This window comes from Mustelus asterias, chromosome 23, assembly GCF_964213995.1.
Source record: "Mustelus asterias chromosome 23, sMusAst1.hap1.1, whole genome shotgun sequence".
Classification (NCBI taxonomy): domain Eukaryota; kingdom Metazoa; phylum Chordata; class Chondrichthyes; order Carcharhiniformes; family Triakidae; genus Mustelus; species Mustelus asterias.
The window spans coordinates 49,062,121-49,082,469 of NC_135823.1; the positions used below are offsets into that span (position 1 = coordinate 49,062,121).

The 20,349-nt window shown below is 47.3% G+C and overlaps 1 protein-coding gene across 4 annotated transcripts in view; it reads left to right on the forward strand.

Annotated features, from left to right (window-relative positions):
- Positions 1-20,349, forward strand: part of glis2b (GLIS family zinc finger 2b) — a 457,410-nt gene that overhangs the window by 34,579 nt on the left and 402,482 nt on the right. For 3 of the 4 annotated variants that reach the window (XM_078240529.1, XM_078240530.1, XM_078240528.1), the window contains exons 2-8: positions 9,015-9,287; positions 11,304-11,485; positions 12,177-12,356; positions 15,351-15,484; positions 17,991-18,109; positions 18,724-20,186; positions 20,290-20,342. In XM_078240529.1, coding sequence (XP_078096655.1) covers positions 9,107-9,287; positions 11,304-11,485; positions 12,177-12,356; positions 15,351-15,484; positions 17,991-18,109; positions 18,724-19,541 — 1,614 coding nt within the window. In that variant the 5' untranslated portion in view covers positions 9,015-9,106 and the 3' untranslated portion in view covers positions 19,542-20,186; positions 20,290-20,342. Of the gene's footprint in view, positions 1-2,186; positions 2,306-9,014; positions 9,288-11,303; positions 11,486-12,176; positions 12,357-15,350; positions 15,485-17,990; positions 18,110-18,723; positions 20,187-20,289; positions 20,343-20,349 lie in introns of all 4 variants that reach the window. The other variant, XM_078240531.1, reaches the window with a different exon arrangement.

Below are 20,349 nucleotides of genomic sequence, written 5' to 3' on the forward strand. Positions count from 1 at the left end.
GAAACCTTGCAGAAACCCACATGTCCCCTTCACATGCAGCATACCAGATGTCCCACTTCTACAACTACACAAAAACATTTAAATGTGCAGCATGCTTAAATAAATCACCTGCACACCAAAAAATTAAGGGAATGATGATGATGAGCCATTTAACTGGGATTTATTTCAAACCCCATGCTATTCATGTTTACAAATGCCCTGTCCCATTCTTGTTGCTAGCTTCTCGGGGTGTGCTGTCCGTGTGTGGAAGCTCCTTACAAGCTCTCTTTGTGTCACGTTGTGCCTGGCCAGGCAGTGGAAGCAGTTGATTGAGAGCCTTAGCGAGGGAGTGATCAGGTAGAGTGAAAGGTGATGCAGCAGCATCAAGGGATGGGGCTGCTGGTGACTGGATTTAACTCAGGCTATTGCCACCGCCAGGGAAAAGCTCCAAATTCCTTCAATTTCACTGACTGTGGAAGGTCATCTGCTTCCCGTTTATAGCATTCCCTTGCAGGAACTTGCAGCCCGCAGACAAGAGAAAAATTCACACGTATCATCCAGGTGTGGTGACTTGAGAAAAGTGGGGCCTTCCTTCAAGCTGTTGGCAATAGGGATTTACTCAAGAAATCAGCAGAAAAATACTGAGGCTAAAAGAATTAAATTCTGAGGACAGGTGGCATAGACAAAACTTATTTTCCCTTGAATATAGAAGATAGTAAGTGATCTAATTGATACATTCAAATTATTAAAAGAGTTGATAAATTAAGTAGAAAGAAACTACTTTCTCTGGGAGGGGAGTTCAGAATAAAGGGGCATAATTTCAAAATTAAAGCCAGGCCAAATAAGGTGATGTCAAGAAACACTTCTTCACACAAAGGGGAGTGGAAATTTGGACGTTTTTCTGTCTTAGCACTCCCCCTCCCCAACCTTCCCACCAAAAGCTTGGGGGTCAACTGAAAATGTCAAAACAGAGAACGATAGATTTTTTGTTGAGCAAAGATATTAATGGATACAAAGCAATGTTGGGTAAATGGAGTTACCTATCAGCCAGGCTTGATGGGCTGAATGGTCTACCCATGTTCCTATGTTCCGAAATGATAGCAGAGAAAAAGCTCAGAGAGTTATCTTGCTTTTGTCTCCCTGCTCTCTTACCCAAGATTGATGAACCCAGTCCAAAGGATATTCATTGTCCTGGGTGTTTTTCAGCCAATGAATTACAGTTGATGCATGTTGTTGCATAGGAAACATGGCTGAAAGTTTGTGTAGATTACAGTCTCTACAGCACAGAAACCAGGCCATTTAACCCAACTGGCCCATGCCAAAGTTTAAACCTTACTCAAGCCTCTTTCCACCCTTAATCTAATATTAAGGGTGGAAATAATATTTGATCCCTTTTTCCCTCGTGAAATAATATTTGATCCCTTTTTCCCTCGTGCTTATCTAGATTCCCCTTAAATCTTACACTATTTGTGTTAGTGGTAGGGAGTGCCACATTCTTTTAAAGTTATTTATTACTGTCATAAGTAGGCTTACATCAACACTGCAATGAAGTTACTGTGAAAATCCCCTAGTCGCCACACTCTGGCGCCTGTTCGGATATACTGAGGGAGAATTTAGCACGGCCAATGCATCTAACCGGCACGTATTTCGGACTGTGGAAGGAAACTGGAGCACCCGGAGGAAGCCCACGCAGACACGGGGCGAACATGCAGACTCCGCACAGACAGTGACCCAAGCTGAGAATTGAACCAGGATCCCTGGCACTGTGAGGCTGCAGTGCTAACCACTGTACCACCGTGCCGCCCACATTCTCACCACTCTCAGGATAAAGAGATTTCTCCTGAATTCCCTATTAGATTTTTAGTAACTGTCATATTTATGGCCTTTCGTTCTGATCTCCTTTGCAATTAGAAACATCTTCTCTTCACCTACCCATTTATAATTTTAAAGACCTCTATTAGGTTACTTCTCCGTCTTCTCTTTTTCAGAGAAATGAGCTGCAGCCGGTTCAGCCATAGAGTCATACAGCATGGAAACAGGCCCTTCGGCCCAATGTGTCCATGCCGCCCAGTATTTACCAGTCTTTCCTGATGAGTATAACTTCTCAATCCTGGTATCCCATAAGATCCAGCTAACAGTAAATGAGTGAAATGATTTGTTTCTGATGGTTTTGTATAAATCTTGACTCGGAATTTTCCGTTCTGCAGCACTCGGCCGGAATACAATGCTGGCAGGAACCTCCAGTTTCACGAATGGTGCACCCACACCGTGCACCCCCACCGCATGGAATGAATAGGCCATTCAGCCCATCAAGCCTGACTGATAGGTAACTCCATTTACCCACCTTTGCTCTGTATCCCTTAATATCCTTGCTCAACAAACAATCTATCATTCTCAGTTTTGACACTTTTAATTGACTCCCAGTCTCATAAGCTTTTGATGGGAAGGTTGGGGAAGGGGGAAGAGACAAGGCAGAAAAACTTCCAAATTTCCACTCCCCTTTGCGTGAAGAAGTGTGGAATAGAATCAATGAGAAATCCTTTGACAAAGGGTCATCTGGACTCGAAACGTCAATTCTTTTCTCTCCTTACAGATGCTGCCAGACCTGCTGAGATTTTCCAGCATTTTCTCTTTTGGTTTCAATGGGAAATCCCATTGACAGCGAAGGAACTGGAGATTCCAGCACCAGTGAATGGTGTGCACCCACCCACCATAGAAACACGTGGCAGAGAGACCAGAGAATCCCACCGATACTTTTCCTTACACTGTGCTGTATCTCCATATAAACTTATGTTTGGTTGCATATAATGTGTCTCATTTCTGATATTTATTCATTTGTGTTTAAGAAAAAATATTCTATTATGTTATATCCTATTTATCATTGTCACATGTATTGGGATACAGTGAAAAGCATTCTTTCTTGAGCGCTGTACAGTCAAAACATACCGTTCATAGAGTACATAGGGGAGAAGGAAAGGATAGGGTGCAGAATATAATGTTGCAGTTACAGATAGGTTGAGGAGAAAGATCAGCTTAATATATGATAGGACCATTCAAAACTCTGATGGCAGCAGGAAAGAAGCTGTTCTTGAGTCTGTCGGTACGGGTTTTCAGATTTTTCTCTCTTTTTCCTGATGGAAGAAGGTGGAAGAGAGTATGTCTGGGATGCATGGGGTCCTTGATTATGCTGGCTGCTTTTCCGAGGCAGCGGGAAATGTAGACAGAGTCAATGGATGGGAGGCTGGTTTGCGTGATGGACTGGGCTACATTCACAACCTTTTGTAGTTTCTTTTGGTCTTGGTCAGAGCAGGAGCCATACCAAGCTGATACATCCAGAAAAAATGCTTTCTATGGTCCATCTGTAAAAGTTGGTGAGAGTTGTAGTACACATGCTGATGTTCCTTAGCCTTCTGAGAAAGTAGAGGTGTAGGTGGACTTTCTTAAGTCAACCTTCCCACCAAAAGCTTATGAGACTGGGAGTCAATTGAAAGTGTCAAAACTGAGAATGATCGAGTGGCGGCATAGGGGGACCAGGACATCGTTGGTGATCTGAACACTTAGAAACTTGAAGCTCTCGACCCTTTCTACTTTGTCCCCATTGATGTCCCCAAGTTCCGAAAGCTTGTGGCTTGTGCTACCAAATAAACCTGTTGGACTTTAACCTGGTGTTGTGAGACTTCTTACTGTCCCATTGATGTAGACAGGGTCATGTCCTCCACTACATTTCCTGAAGTCGATGACTAGGTTCTTTGTTTTGTTGACATTTAGGGAGAGATTATTGTCATCACACCAGTTCACCAGATTCTCTATCTCTTTCCTGTACTCCGTCTCGTCGTTGTTTGAAGTCTGACTCACTACGGTGGTGTCGTCAGCAAATTAGAAAATGGAGTTGGAGCGGAATTTGGCCACACAGTCATAGGTGTATAAGGAGTATAGTAAAAGTCTGAGGACACAGCCTTGTGGGGCACCGGTGTTGAGGATAACCGTTGAGGAGGTGTTGTTACCTATCTTTACTGATTGCGGTCTGTGGGTTAGGAAGTTCAGGATCCAGTCGCAGAGGGAGGAGCAGGGCCCCAGGCCACAGAGTTTGGAGATGAGTTTTGTTGAAGGCTGAGCTGTATTCAATAAATAGGAGTCTAACATAAGTGTCCTTGTTATCCAGATGTTCCAGGTTCAGTGTAGGGCCAAGGAGATTGTGTTTGCTGTGGACCTGTTGCAGCAATAGGTGAACTGTAGTGGATCCAGGCAATCTGGAAGACTGGAGTTGTTGTGTGCCATGACTAACCTTTCGAAGCACTTCTTAATGATGGATGTCAGAGCCACCAGACGATAGTCATTTAGGCACACTGCCTGGCTTTTCTTTGGTACAGGAATGATGGTCGCTTCTTGAAGCAGATAGGTGTAAGGAGAGGTTAAAGATGTCTGTGAATACCCCTGCCAGCTTGTCTGTCCAGGATCTAGGTGCTCGTCTGGGTACCCCATCCAGGCTAGTCGCTTTCCATGGGCTGACTTTCAGGAAGGCCGATCTAACGTCTGCGATGGTGACCTCGGATACCAGTTTACCTGAGGTTGTCAGGACAGATGACATCCTCTCTCTGACCTCCTGCTCAAAACAGGCATAAAATGCATTGAGCGCATTGGGTAGGGGTGCATTGTTGCTGGTGATTCTACTCGTCTTCATCTTTTAGTCTGTTATGTCGTGTAGACCTTGCCATAATCGGTGGGTGTTTGTATGGCTAGCCTGGGACTCCAGCTTGGTCCGGTACAGTCTCTTGGTATCTTTGACGGTTCTCAGTAGGTTGTATCTGAATTTCTTGCATAGGTCAGGGTCACCCGACTTAAACACTTCAGACCTGGGGTGGAATTTTACCATCCCACCCACCATGGGAATCAAAGCGGGCGGGACATGGTCCATTGACCTCAGGTGGGATTATATCCTCGGTTATATCTTCATCTGAGGCCGATGGCTCAACCTCCTCCTCTTCCTCTGAAGAGCCGTCTACGTCACTGAGCTCTGGATATTGAATATGTTCCAATGGCACAACCCATTCATTACAAATATCCACCCCAACAAAGAACAAAGAACAGTACAGCACAGGAAACAGGCCCTTCGGCCCTCCAAGCTTGTGCCGCTCCTTGGTCCAACTAGACCAATCGTTTGTATCCCTCCATTCCCAGGCTGCTCATGTGACTATCCAGGTAAGTCTTAAACGATGTCAGCGTGCCTGCCTCCACCACCCTACTTGGTAGCGCATTCCAGGCCCCCACCACCCTCTGTGTAAAAAACATCCCTCTAATATCTGAGTTATACTTCGCCCCTCTCACCTTGAGCCCGTGACCCCTCGTGAACGTCACTTCTGATCTGGGAAAAAGCTTCCCACTGTTCACCCTATCTATCCCCTTCATAATCTTGTACACCTCTATTAGATCTCCCCTCATTCTCCGTCTTTCCAGGGAGAACAACCCCAGTTTACCCAATCTCTCCTCATAGCTAAGACCCTCCATACCAGGCAACATCCTGGTAAACTATCACAAGGACAGATAATTTACATTTTTGACCCACTAGGCGGCGTGGTGACACAGTGGTTAGCACTGCTGCCTCACAGCGCAAGCACCCGGCTTGGGTGACTGCCTGTGTGGGGTTTGCACGTTCTCCCCGTGTCTGCGTGGGTTTCCTCCAGGTGCTCCAGTTTCCTCCCACAGTCCAAAGATGTGCGGGTTAGGTTGCTAAATTGCCCCTTAGTGTCAGGGGGTTAGCTGGGTAAATAAGTGGGGTTATGGGGATAGGGGCTGGGAGGAATTGTAATCTGTGCAGACTCAATGGGCCGAATGGCCTCCTTCTGAACATGCTTGGAGGAGATTATTGTGAAAGGTCAGTGATCTGCTGGATGGTTGCTCTGGTTTGAAGGAAACCGCTGTTATAACACTGTTCTGGCACTGTCTCTGCTGGCCGCAATGGTGTACGCAGTCACCTCCTTAATAGGTCATCTTTGTTGCCCAGTGAGTGGCCAGCCACAGCCTAGGGTTTAGGCTCAAGGAGGTGTGTCAGGTTTGGCGCCCTCAGGATGAAAGAGTCATGGCAGCTTCCAAGGATCATGTGCAGACGTGAAGGAAAACCTTACTGAGGTCACACAGAGGCTGATAGAGTGAAAAGACTTTTGATTTGTGTATCTGTGCACTTCCAATAACGGTGCTTTGATGTGTTGGCTCTGACACTCCATATCTGTTGGAAAATTAATGTGCTCCTGTACCCTGGCAAAGAGGGTATTGGTCACTGATGTTATTCACCTATGGGTGTCTGATTGTGAGTTGCCGCAGAGGTCTGCAGCGGATTCCTGGAAGGATCCAGCTCCATAAATGCATTCTCACTTTTCCAGCCAGCCCAGCCATTCCCTTCCCTGGGGTCGGACAGCAGTCTCTATCTCAGGAAAATTCAGTTTAAGTCTGATACCTCACACAGCTCAATGTAAGACTTAGAATGTTTTACCCCGGGCCTTCTGAGCAGTTAACATCTTTTGACAGTTAAAATCAGGACTTCCTGATCTCTCCTATCTCTTTACATGGCCCAGCTGATCCATAATGGCGGTGTGTGTGCTTTATGCCCCTCCCGCTTTCACACAGCTGTCAATATTGGAAACACGGGGGGAGGGGGGGAGACTCCCTGATCTGTCCGTCTCCTGCTCACATTTTCAGCCCTCCATGCAGTCTCCCCAACTCCAGGAAAGTCCAGCCCACAGTATTACAAAATATTTACAAACAAAACAGCCAGTCTGAACAAAACCAAACCATGGGGCCCTTATCTCCCACAGTGAAGGGGCCTTTCTGATCTCCCATCTGTCAGGAGACAGTGTAAATTCCCTCACTATCCCATTCCACATTTCTGCTCATTGTACAGTGGATAACCAGGACAATTCCCACTAAATTTCAGAGCCACACACTATTCTAGCCTTGAGGTTTTGCATTCCCCACCAATGCTATGCAGGAGTGTCAGCCTCATTTATACAGCAAAAGTAGGTCTTTGTTGAGTGACGATATTGAGATCCTGGTGGCTTGTCAGGCCAGGAACTGGAATCACGGAATATCACTGCGGTATATACCTCACAGCAACCAGACCATTAAGAAGGGCTCAGTAGAACAGAGCCATTGATTCACAATGGACATCTGAGGCAGGCTTTGGATCAGGTCATGGTCAGTGCTAATGACAGAATCAGGAGAGATTGGCAGGGATTATTGAAGCATTGCCATCGGCAGGTCAGAATGACCTATACGCAGTGTAACTGGGATAGAAGTTAACTTTGCTTTGGAAATATATCAGTGAGCCATTGACTCTTGCGAGCGGGTTACGTGGAAAATAAGAGACGTATTGGAGTGAGTTGCCAGTGCTTAATATAGACTGATATAGCAGTGCGGTACTAAAGGGAGTGTTGCACCATTGGGGGTACTTTCGTCGGGTGAGATATTAAACCAAAGGCTTTTCTCCCTCTCCAGCTGATGTAGAAAATCCTGCAGAGCTCTTAGAAGAGCATTGTGGCCAACATTTACACCCCAGCCAACATAACCAAATGGATATCCATTTCATTGCTGTTTCTGTGGGATACAACAAAGAACAATACAGCACAGGAACAGGCCCTCCAAGCCCGCGCCGCTCCCCGGTCCAGGATTGAATCCTGAATCCAGGATCCCCGCCCAATTTTCCAGCCTATCTACATACCAATATCCTATCCACCGAGCTGTCCCTCACAGCTACGATGCTTTGTTCATTACAACCTATTAACTTACCCCCACCCCCCCATTCCAGACCATGTGATCTCCAGGGAGAGGCGAAAACCCAGAGTGAAAAACCCCAGGGCCAATATGGGGAAAAAAAAATCTGGGAAATTCCTCTCCGACCCCCTGAGGCGATCGAAACGAGTCCAGGAGATCACAATGGCCCCGATCGGAAAATGCTTCCCAACCCTAGTCATTTCCACTTCCACGAACACCATATGAATTCCCTGCCCCCGAGACAGGTTCCCAACTATCCGCAGTCTCACTCTGTACTGGCACCAGCAAGATGATCGTAGAATGAAGCCTTGAAACGAGAAACCAGGAACAATTAGCCCGCGCCGCTCCCTGGTCCAAACTAGACCACTCTTTTGTATCCCTCCATTCCCACTCCGTTCATATAGCTGTCTAGATAAGTCTTAAACGTTCCCAGTGTGTCCGCCTCCACCACCTTGCCCGGCAACACATTCCAGGCCCCCACGACCCTCTGTGTGAAATATGTCCTTCTGATATCTGTGTTAAACCTCCCCCCCTTCACCTTGAACCTATGACCCCTCGTGAACGTCACCACCGACCCGGGGAAAAGCTTCCCACCGTTCACCCTATCTATGCCTTTCATAATTTTATACACCTCTATTAAGTCTCCCCTCATCCTCCGTCTTTCCAAGGAGAACAACCCCAGTTTCCCCAATCTCTCCTCATAACCAAGCCCCTCCATACCAGGCAACATCCTGGTAAACCTCCTCTGTACTCTCTCCAAAGCCTCCACGTCCTTCTGGTAGTGTGGCGACCAGAACTGGACGCAGTATTCCAAATGCGGCCGAACCAACGTTCTATACATCTGCAACATCAGACCCCAACTTTTATACTCTATGCCCCGTCCTATAAAGGCAAGCATGCCATATGCCTTCTTCACCACCTTCTCCACCTGTGACGTCACCTTCAAAGATCTGTGGACTTGCACACCCAGGTCCCTCTGCGTCTCTACACCCTTTATGGTTCTTCCATTTATCGTGTAGCTCCTCCCTACATTATTCCCACCAAAATGCATCACTTCGCATTTATAATGCATCACTTCGCATTTTACACACTTGCTGTGTAAAATGGCTGCTACGTTTGCCATAACACAAGAGTCACTGGATTACAACATTAGTTCCTTGCCTGTAAAATGCTTTCATGTGTGGTTGAACGATATGCCAGCGGGAATGATTTTGCAACCGGAGTTCTTCCATTTGCAGCCTGGATAATGAATTTGCTGTTCTGTCTTTCAGGATCCGAAGCTTTGTTGAAGAGGTTTCCCAGTTTGGGCTCAGGGCCCTGTGAGTGCTGACCACTGTTCATCCTCAGCGCCATTACCGTGACGATGCATTCACTGGATGAGCCCTTGGACCTGAAGCTCAGCATTTCCAAGCTTCGCATTATGAGGGGGAAGAAGCAGAAAGGGTTCGAGAGCTTGGAGGAGAGCAGCGCCCGGAGAGAGCTGAAGATGACAGCTGATGGGACAGCCATCATCACGCCAGCATCTCCCCAACTCATTCCGTCCGGTGAGGGACCATCTATTTTTGATTAACAGGCACCGGTGAACACTCTCTTTTCACAGTAACTTCATCACAGTGTTAATGTAAGCCTACTTATAAAGTATATTTATTAGTGTCACAAGTAGGCTTACATTAACATTGCAATGAAGCTAGAAAATCCCCTAGTGACACTAATAAATAAACTCATACTTGTGGGAGTCTGAAGGTATTTGCACCATTGTGCCCTGAGGATATGAGTTCTTGACGCTGCCCCGGTGCTGAGACCTATTTGTATCAACTGAGACTTCATGTAGTCCTCTCGCCACTGACTCAGGGAAAACAGGATTATCGCCAACTCCTTTTAAAATAAAAAACTGTATGGGTAGGAAAGGATTCCGATGAATTAACCATTAAAAGCAGCACTGTGGGTCAGCAAAGTAATTAAATATGCCAACAAACCACTGGGATTTATCTCAAGGGCTACAGAATTCTAGAGTACTGAAGTTTGCCGAGCCACACTGTGCATATTTCTAGTCTCCATTAGTAAGGAAAGAAAAACTGGAGAAAGTGCAAAGAAAATGATGAGGAGGGTACCAGAATTGAAAGATGCCAGCTATCGGGAAAGAGTGAACAGGATTGGGTGTTCTTTTTAGAAAAGAGAAAATTCTGGGGAGACCTGATCGTGATTCTTAAAATGATGACTGTTTCGGACTAAGTGTAGACAGAGTTCAAAACTAGGCACCACAAATACAAGATAGCTACAAATCAATCCACTAGGAAAATTAGGATAAATTTCTTTACTCATTTGTTGCAATGTAGAACATGCTACCAAAGGAAGTGCTTGAAATTAGATTAGTTGCTAAGATGACTAGTTGATCCTTATTATTCATTTCAATATAGTGGGGTGGTTGGGAAAGTGTTAGGGTGGGCACCCAACTTATTTCATGTGCGTCCACTGGGAACATGTCAAACTCAGCCCAGTCACTGTACTTCCAAAATACTTCATTGGCTGTAAAGCACTTTGGGACATCCTAAAGACATGAAAGGCGCTATTCAAATCCAATTCCTTTCTTCATTTTTCATAGAGGTGGGCTGCTGAGAGTCAGCAAAAATCGACTGGGGCAAATTGACTTGGATGACCTTCACATTTGTCCCAAGAGCATCTTTATATTTTTCTCAGCTACCCAATCTCTCTGGTGTGTGATTGGTGCACAGAGAGGCTGCGTGATTAATGTGACTCAAGCCAATATAGAAAGGCCTCTACGGGCTGATAGACAGTGGCCAGTATTGCCCATCACGCAGTCTGTCCTCGGTCATCATTTCAGCTGTTACCAGCAATCCTGCCCAAGCTTTATTCCATTGTCCTCCAACATCGAGAGGCAGGATCCTGGACAGGAAATCCGTGAATCCTCCTATTGTGATGGCAGGATAATTTAATAAAATTGTTAGAATCATGCAGAAGGAGGCCATTCAGCCCATTGTGCCTGTGCTGGCTCTTTGAAAGAGATTAAACACATGGGATCTTAGTCTTTATTAACAGAGGCATGATGCTATCATAACTGGGATGTTCTGCTCACATTGATTAAAGAATGCTGGTGCTTTTCACAGCCAATGTCTTGTACTATTAATATTTATTTTTTTATTAGTCACAAGAAGGCTTACATTAACACTACAATGAAGTTACTGTGAAAATCCCCCAGTCGCCACACACCAGCGCCTGTTCGGGTACACTGAGGGAGAATTTAGCATGGCCAATGCACCTAATTAGCATGTCTTTCAGACTGTGGGAGGAAGCTGGAGCATGTGGAGGAAACCCATGCAGACATGGGGAGAACGTGCAAACTCTGCACAGACAGTGACCCAAGCCGGGAATCGAACCCGGATCCCTGGTGCTGTGAGGCAGCAATGCTAACCATTGTGCCACCGTATTATAACAATTATAATAGTTAATATATATAGATCAAGGACTGGTTAATGAAGTGCTCAGTGCTATATGTACCTCTCTCTCACTCTCGTTTTCTCTGTCTCCCACTCTCCCTCCAGTTCCATCGATCAGTTCCCAGGATCAGGAGAAGTTGGACTTGCATTTCTCTCCTGCTCGCAGCTCGGTCTCCATTGTGGATCTCAGTCTGTCCCCAGGCTCTGGTCTTGACTCTCCCCCTGGATCTGCAGCACTGCCTGAGGAACTACAGAACAGTGACGATGCATCACCCAGTGTCAGTGCTGTAAGTACCCAGGGCTTGGGATGATAGCAGGAATAACAGACTGATTACACTGTCACAATGCTGAATGTTTCCCCAAGGCCAGAGGGCACTGGTAGAACCTCAGCTACCTGTCCAGGTACCACTCACCGTCTGCACATTGAACGTGGGGCTTTGGCACTGCCATTCTCACTGCTACACCGAGTCTCACCTTTGACAGCATGTCCTCATTGTAATGTCACATTCACCAACAATGGGCTGTTGCCTCCAGCCTGCCCAGTGGGGTCTTTGTCAAATAGATTGAATACAGTCTGTGGCTGCGAATAAATGGATACAAGTGATGTGTTTCTAACATATTCTTTCATTGCTGCTTTATTCATCCTCAGTCATTGAGTAGAGTTGGGTTGTGGTTGTAGAGGGGGTTGGGGGTTTATATCTAGAATGACAGATACCTGGAAGGGAGTTATAGACTGGAATCTAATCAAGGGTTCGGGTAATTTATTTATTTACAGAAAAGAACAGATAGCTGGAGTGAGTAACAGTGAAATCTATTCAAGGGATTTTGGGAGCTTAAGATAAAGAATAATGGATAGCCAGGATAAACAAGATGCACCAAAGCAATGAACACCGTAATCTGGGTTCTGGCACTGCAGCTTCAGGAGAGAAATAGTAAGAAACTGGAGATAATAATGAATGGAGGTTTTTGCCTCTGCAGGATCCACAACCAATCCGCTTCCTGGAAGGAAGTCAGAGCTCACAGACATTCCAGTTCTTCCTGCCACTGGGTTCCAGTAGCCCAGTGCCCCTGCCATCCCCCTTACTGGTGACACCTCCCAAGGAGATGCAGAATCTGCTGGAGCTCCCGATGGAACAGCTGGCATGCAGGTGGCACAAGGTAAGTGGAAACACTCAGATCCTTCTTCCCCCCACTGCCAGGAAGGGTTGACCAGGGGTTCAGAGCCTGTGGGAGGATATGGATTTCCCTCTGTTGTTTGGTGCAGGCAGGATGACACGAGTGAGTCCATCACAGACTGAACCTGGTCCTCTTGTCTCACATCCTCCACATAGCTTCCAGCAGCCTAACAATCAGGAGTGGTTGTTGGATCACTACATCTGCTCAGTTCAGGGGCAATTGAAGCTCAGAAACCCTGAGCAGACACACTCTTGGTGGTATTGTCACATGACACCCATGGTCCAATGGGTTCACTCTTGACTCAGAGTAACAAGACTGTGGTCTCACTGCAGAGACTTAAGCAGAAAATCCAGGCAGACACTCCATGTAGTGTATTGAGAAAATGTTGCACTGTTGGAGGATCAGTAACTGAGGGAGTGCTGCACTGTCAGAGGATCAGTAACTGAGGGAGTGCTGCACTGTCAGAGGGTCAGTAACTGAGGGAGTGCTGCACTGTCAGAGGGTCAGTAACTGAGGGAGTGCTGCACTGTCAGAGGGTCAGTAACTGAGGGAGTGCTGCACTGTCAGAGGGTCAGTAACTGAGGGAGTGCTGCACTGTCAGAGGGTCAGTAACTGAGGGAGTGCTGCACTGTCAGAGGGTCAGTAACTGAGGGAGTGCTGCACTGTCAGAGGATCAGTACTGAGGGAGTGCCGCACTGTCAGAGGATTGGTATTGAGGGAGTGCTGCACTGTCAGAGGGTCAGTGCTGAGGGAGTGCTGCATTGTCAGAGAATCAGTACTGAGAGAGTGCTGCACTGTCAGAGGATTGGTACTGAGGGAGTGCTGCACTGTCAGAGGATCAGTAACTGAGGGAGTGCTGCACTGTCAGAGGGTCAGTAACTGAGGGAGTGCTGCACTGTCAGAGGGTCAGTAACTGAGGGAGTGCTGCACTGTCAGAGGATCAGTACTGAGGGAGTGCCGCACTGTCAGAGGATTGGTATTGAGGGAGTGCTGCACTGTCAGAGGGTCAGTGCTGAGGGAGTGCTGCATTGTCAGAGAATCAGTACTGAGAGAGTGCTGCACTGTCAGAGGATTGGTACTGAGGGAGTGCTGCACTGTCAGAGGGTCAGTAACTGAGGGAGTGCTGCACTGTCAGAGGGTCAGTAACTGAGGGAGTGCTGCACTGTCAGAGGGTCAGTAACTGAGGGAGTGCTGCACTGTCAGAGGGTCAGTAACTGAGGGAGTGCTGCACTGTCAGAGGGTCAGTAACTGAGGGAGTGCTGCACTGTCAGAGGATCAGTACTGAGGGAGTGCCGCACTGTCAGAGGATTGGTATTGAGGGAGTGCTGCACTGTCAGAGGGTCAGTGCTGAGGGAGTGCTGCATTGTCAGAGAATCAGTACTGAGAGAGTGCTGCACTGTCAGAGGATTGGTACTGAGGGAGTGCTGCACTGTCAGAGGATCAGTACTGAGGGAGTGCCGCACTGTCAGAGGATTGGTACTGAGGGAGTGCTGCACTGTCAGAGGATCAGTACTGAGGGAGTGCCGCACTGTCAGAGGATTGGTACTGAGGGAGTGCTGCACTGTCAGAGGATCAGTACTGAGGGAGTGCCGCACTGTCAGAGGATTGGTACTGAGGGAGTGCTGCACTGTCAGAGGATCAGTACTGAGGGAGTGCCGCACTGTCAGAGGATTGGTACTGAGGGAGTGCCGCACTGTCAGAGGATTGGTACTGAGGGAGTGCCGCACTGTCAGAGGATTGGTACTGAGGGAGTGCCGCACTGTCAGAGGATTGGTACTGAGGGAGTGCTGTACTGTCAGAGGATCAGTACTGAGGGAGTGCCGCACTGTCAGAGGATTGGTACTGAGGGAGTGCCGCACTGTCAGAGGATTGGTACTGAGGGAGTGCTGCACTGTCAGAGGGTCAGTGCTGAGGGAGTGCTGCATTGTCAGAGAATCAGTACTGAGAGAGTGCTGCACTGTCAGAGGGGCAGTACTGAGAGAGTGCCGTAGAGTCAGAGGGTCAGTGCTGAGGGAGTGCTGCACTGTTAGAGAGTCAATACTGAGGTGGGTGCTGCACTTTCAGAGGAGCTTTACTGAGGGAGTGCTGCACTGTCAGAGTGGCAGTACTGAGGAAGCAATTTACTGTCAGAGGGTCAGTGCTGAGGGAGTGCTGCACTGTCAGAGGATCAGTACTGAGAGAGTGCTGCACTGTCAGAGGGTCAGTGCTGAGGGAGTGCTGCACTGTCAGAGGGTCGGTACTGAGGGAAGTGTTGCACTGTCAGAGGGTCGGTACTGAGCAAGTGTTGCACTGTCAGAGGGTCGGTACTGAGCAAGCGCTGCACTGTCGGAGGGCCAGTACTGAGCAAGTGCTGCACTGTCGGAGGGCCAGTACTGAGCAAGTGCTGCACTGTCAGAGGGTCAGTGCTGAGGGAAGTGTTGCACTGTCAGAGGGTCGGTACTGAGGGAAGTGTTGCACTGTCAGAGGGTCGGTACTGAGGGGAGTGTTCCACTGTCGAAGTGTCAGTATTGAGGGGAGTGTTCCACTGTCGAAGGGTCAGTATTGAGGGGAGTGTTCCACTGTCGAAGGGTCAGTATTGAGGGGAGTGCTGCACTATTGGGTGAGAACCCAAGTGACCTCTGCCTTGTTAGGTGGATGTAAAAGACCTTACAGCACTATTGAAAGAGCAGGGAATTCTCGCCAGTGTCCTGGCCAGTATTTATCTGTGAACCAAACTCACAAAAATAGATCATCAGGTGCCTTTATGCTGTTTATGGGACCTTACTGTGCACTCATTGGCTGGCATGTGTTGTATCCATTATAATTGAGACTGCACTTTAGAAGCACTTAATTTGCTGTAAAGTGCTTTGGGATGTCCTGAGGTTGTGAAAGGTGCTATAAAAATGCAAATCTTTCATTTTCCTACTGATGCCCTGAGCCGTTTTCTGTGAAAGGAACTGTGACCTCTCCCTCTTCTGGTGACCTCTTGTATTGCAGTGTAACCAGCTCTTTGAATCACTCCAGGATCTGGTGGACCATGTGAATGACTTCCATGTGAAACCGGAGAAGGAAACGGGATACTGTTGCCACTGGGAAGGCTGTGCCCGGAGAGGAAAGGGGTTCAACGCCAGGTATGTGAAACCTCTGCTCTCACACTGCCAGGCTCCTTTCTGCCATTGGCTTAAATGGAGCATAGGCAGCAGGGAGGAGTGGGCCACATGGAAAGACATGTCTTAACCACAGCATGAGACCACCCTCCCCCCCTGCCCCCATCTGCCCCAGCTCTCCCCCCCCCCCCCATCTGCCCCAGCTCTCCCAACCTTAGACTATTTCTCTGAGGTTAAACTCTAATCATTGTTAAAAACTCAGCTGATCTCAAATGTGAGGGTATCCCAAAATCCAGAAAGGTAACTTCAATCACTGGCTCTTAGTGTAGATTTTCGATTTGCCATCCCAGGAGAAAAGATATGCAAAACCAGGGAGAAATGGACCAGTTATTTTATGAGCAATTAATAAAGAATATTTATCAACTTAAAAGAAACACACAATAAGAAGGACTCCAAAGATGTGAGGATTAGGGTTGATTGGCTATGCTAAATTGTCCCTTAGTGTTCGGGGGATTAGTAGGATAAATACATGGGGTTACAGGGATAGGGTGGGATTGTTGTTGGAGTAGACTTGATGGGCCGAATGGCCTCCTTCTGCACTGTGGGATTGTATGATCCTATGAATATAATACACTACAACACTACATTTAACTACACCGATGGCTAGACACACACACTATCTCATGAGGTTACCCCTTTGTTCCCAACTCCCTACATTTCCTGAACTCTGAAACATCCCTTTACCCCCAAACAACTTCCAATATTATATAACTCTATGAGCTAAAGGTGATTTGTCCACATTTGGGAAACTGTCTTCAGGTTCAGCAAAGGCACGACCTTCTCTGTTTGAATTATAACCAGCCACTATAACCTGGTTTTAGCAATAACCTGTTTTCAGGGAGACTGCTTTCTGCTGCTGGGTGTGACTATCCTGGCAGCTGCTTCTACTGTGTTCCTTTCCAGTTATTCTGCTATGGATGTATCATTACTTCCCTTTGATGTTACCCACCCTGTGGACCCGGCTTTTAGTAAAAAAAGTGCCGATTCCCTTATCTCTCCACTTTGAAGTTACCTCTTCTACATCCCATTGTTTTCACTCGAGTCACATAGGTAAACACTTGCTTTTCCCTCGGTATGCTAATTCACATTTCAAAACACCCCTTCAGACAGCTGCATGTATTAATCCCCTTTCTTTATTTTATCCCAATTTAATTTTTCTCCATCTTAATTTTCCTCATTTCTTTACACCATAAGCAAACTAGTGCCAATGCTGGAGACGAGAAATATAAATAGAAAATACTGGAAACACAGCAGGTCAGGTAGCATTTATAGAGGGAGAAACAATAGCGAGTCAGACCCTACTGAAAATATCTTGGTGTGTTAGTGAGGCAATTAATGTGGAAATCTAACAGCAAATTCAGGCGATGAACAGATAGGAGTTGTGAATTTCTGAAACCTGCTGCTTTATTTACCCTGACCTTCCCATTCGCTCCACTCAAATTCATGCTCACCCTCATACTCCCTGATATTTTTAACAACTTGCTGGCTTTCATATTAATTGGCCATTAAACTGATAGTAGAGAGACATGGTTGGTAATAATTACTGCCAATCAACCTCTCTGGCTCAGAAAGAGAACAGTTTAAACGATGGAGTTGGAGGGGCAGAGAGTGAAGCAGAGATTTAAAAATACCAAATTTTACATGTTAATTTTTATCTTGTTAGTTCTTCCTGCTGCTTTTCCTCTCTGGTTATCCAAATCTTTCTTTTCATCGCTTTACTTCTTTCTGAACCCAAATTGACTCTAATTCACCCGATTCCCTTCTCATGCTGTTTCTTTCTCAACCTTTAAATCTCATTGGTTAAAGACCTCGCCAAGGCCTCAGATACCCCGTTGCCCTCACACTTTATTCCCACCCAGTCACAATGAAGTAAGATTCAAGCTGGAGGGTGCAGGGGAAGTGGTTTTGTTCCACCCGAGCACAATCCAGCTCAATGCTTCATGTCAGTGATAGTCCATCAGAAATTCCAGACTGAAGAGTTTATCCGAGCCAGTGACAGGTTATCGTGCATGTGGGGGAGGGGGATTTGGGGGAGGGGGGTTTGGGGGAGGGCAGGGAATGGTGTGGGATGTTTGGTGGGGATGCACGTGGAGGGGGTGGGTAGAGTGCTGTTGGCATGAAGAACATTCAAGAGGGCCAGTGATAGGATGGAAAGCAGGACTGATTAAAGCAGCTCTGATGAAAGAGCAGTGAGGGGAGAGTAATGGGACAAATAGAGACGTTAAAGAATAGTCAAGAGGAGATGTAAGTGGTTGCAGCAGAATAACAGAGCAGTGGGAATTCTGAAAAAGAGGAGACAACTCACACGGTCGAGGAATATATTTTATTTCAGATTTCTACCAATGTTGCAGCACCCATTCTCTCTCGCTGAGCTACATGTGCCCACCAGGTCTGCACGCCCATTTTGGTGCTTCTAGAATGTTCTGTGTGTCAGGGTAACTGGCTGATCAGTGTTTCCATCAACCTTCAGGTACAAGATGTTGATTCACATCCGAACTCACACCAATGAGAAGCCCCATCGCTGCCCCACCTGTAACAAGAGTTTCTCTCGGCTGGAGAACCTGAAAATCCATAATCGCTCACACACAGGTAAAACGGTGGGGGCAGGCTTCACATGTCAGTGTGGTCGAGGGGGGGGGTCCACAGGTCAGAGTGGGCAAGTGGGGGGCAGAGGTCACAGGTCAATGGGTCAGTGTGGGTGGGACATGGTCAAAAATGAGGGTGCGCTTGAGGGTTGTTCTTTGGCATGGAGTGGGACTGGGATGTGGGTCACTGGCAGGAACGGAGCTTGGGAGGGAGTTGGTAGTCACAGGTACAAGATGGGCATGGGAGGTTGGTCACAGATAGGTAAGGGGGGCACAATCTTGTCAATCCCCTGTTGCTGGGGAAGGGGGTACAGGGGCTGGGGGCTGTCACTCTTCTCTGCACCATCTCTGGGTGTTTGCTATTTTTGGGCCTGTGGGAGCCAGGATTGCAGAAAGTTACCAAAGTGAGGACAAGGATTGATGATAAAATCACCACTGGGAGCCAGTGGTCCTAAGAGTGCAACTGAAAGTAGCTGCCTTGATTTGTGTTCCAAGTTCCTTGCATTGTCTCAGAGGAATCGCCTTTATTGTTGTCCTGTTGCGGTTGGATCCTGTTACTCAGGTACATGTGATTTCCTGCATTTTAATGGCTGAACATTCCTTCTGCCTCTCCCCCAGGTGAAAAGCCCTACATCTGCCCTTACGAAGGCTGCAATAAACGATACTCCAACTCCAGTGACCGATTCAAACACACCCGGACACATTATGTGGACAAACCATATTATTGCAAGATGCCTGGCTGCCATAAGAGGTACACGGATCCCAGCTCCCTCCGCAAGCACATCAAAGCTCACGGCCACTTTGTGTCCCCAGAACAGCAGGGAATGCTGAAACTCCGACAGTCAAACAAGACTCCAGGAACATCAGAAATGCCTTACTTAAATGGGACACAGATCATCATTCCAAATCCAGCTGCCATCTTTGGAAATCACCCTCTCCAGGCACTGGGAGCTTCGCTGCCAATTCCCATCCACCCTGCACCCCTGGACCTCAGCCCCTTGACGTGCGGCACTGTTGGATCTGCTGCAATCACAGCCATCCCCAGTTCTGTCATTTCTCTCAATAACACTCCAATAAATCTAGCCAAGACATCTCTAATGGCATCGCCATTTTCTGCAAGTACCCTCGGATTTCCCTTGATGTCCTTGGTGGCCGGCTCTCACGGGAACCTCGAAAGACTGTCGGCATCAAAAGGGAAAGTAACAGCTTGTAGAAAACGGGATGGGACGGTTAAGGGTCATCCTTCAGACAAAGGACTGTTTGAGCGGGTCGAGGCACGACTAAGACCTATGACTGAAAGCCTCTCGATGCACCCAGGAGCTGTGATAGACTTGTCAAGTGGCATCAACGCCCTTCCTGGTGCTGACTCTCTCCCTCCCGGTTGGGTGGTCATTCCTCCAGGGTCAGTATTGCTCAAACCAGCTGTTGTAAACTGAATTTGGTCAATTCCTGCCGTGGTGTTCACCATCAGAGACAACAATTAGAACAAGCCTGGGGTTACCCAGCCTGGGGTTACCCAGCCTGGGGTTACCCAGCCTGTACTAAGGTAATTCACCAAACCCTCGCTCTTGGATTGAACATCTCAGCCAGTTTCATTCTTTCAAACTCAAAGAAAGTGATGATGATGACCAACACTTAGAATTTCCAAGCAACAAGAGCAGATTTGACTCCAAGGGGAGAAACTGTCAGCGTCTCATTGCCCAAGTCCTTCTCTATGAAAGTTCGAATGAACTGAAGATTCAAAACTTGCACAAGTCTGAAAATAACCAGATGCAAATGATGTGTTGTCATGGTGACGCTAACTAAATTATAAGTGGGATGCTTTCAGCTCTTCTGGGCACTTGGGATTGCTGGCTTGTGTTACTTTTAAGCAGCAAAGATCTTTTTGTTACGTACCAGGTCATTGAGATAGGTCAATCAGAATATTTATCAATAATTGGGATCGAAAGATCAGAAATCTGTCAACAGACGAGGTTCAAATTTGCAGCCACACAGTTTGGATAATTTCATATCAACTCCATTGATGAGGAGAATGGATTTAGCACTAGAATGATAATTAGGGCGTGGCAGATGAATTGTGTGTGTGTGTGTGTGTGTGGGGGGAGGGGGAGTAGGGATGGGAGGACAGGGGCAATGGGGGGGGGAGGGGGAGTAGGGATGGGAGGACAGGGGCAATGGGGGGAGGGGGGGGGAGTAGGGATGGGAGGACAGGGGCAATGGGGGGAGTGGGGGGGGGAGTAGGGA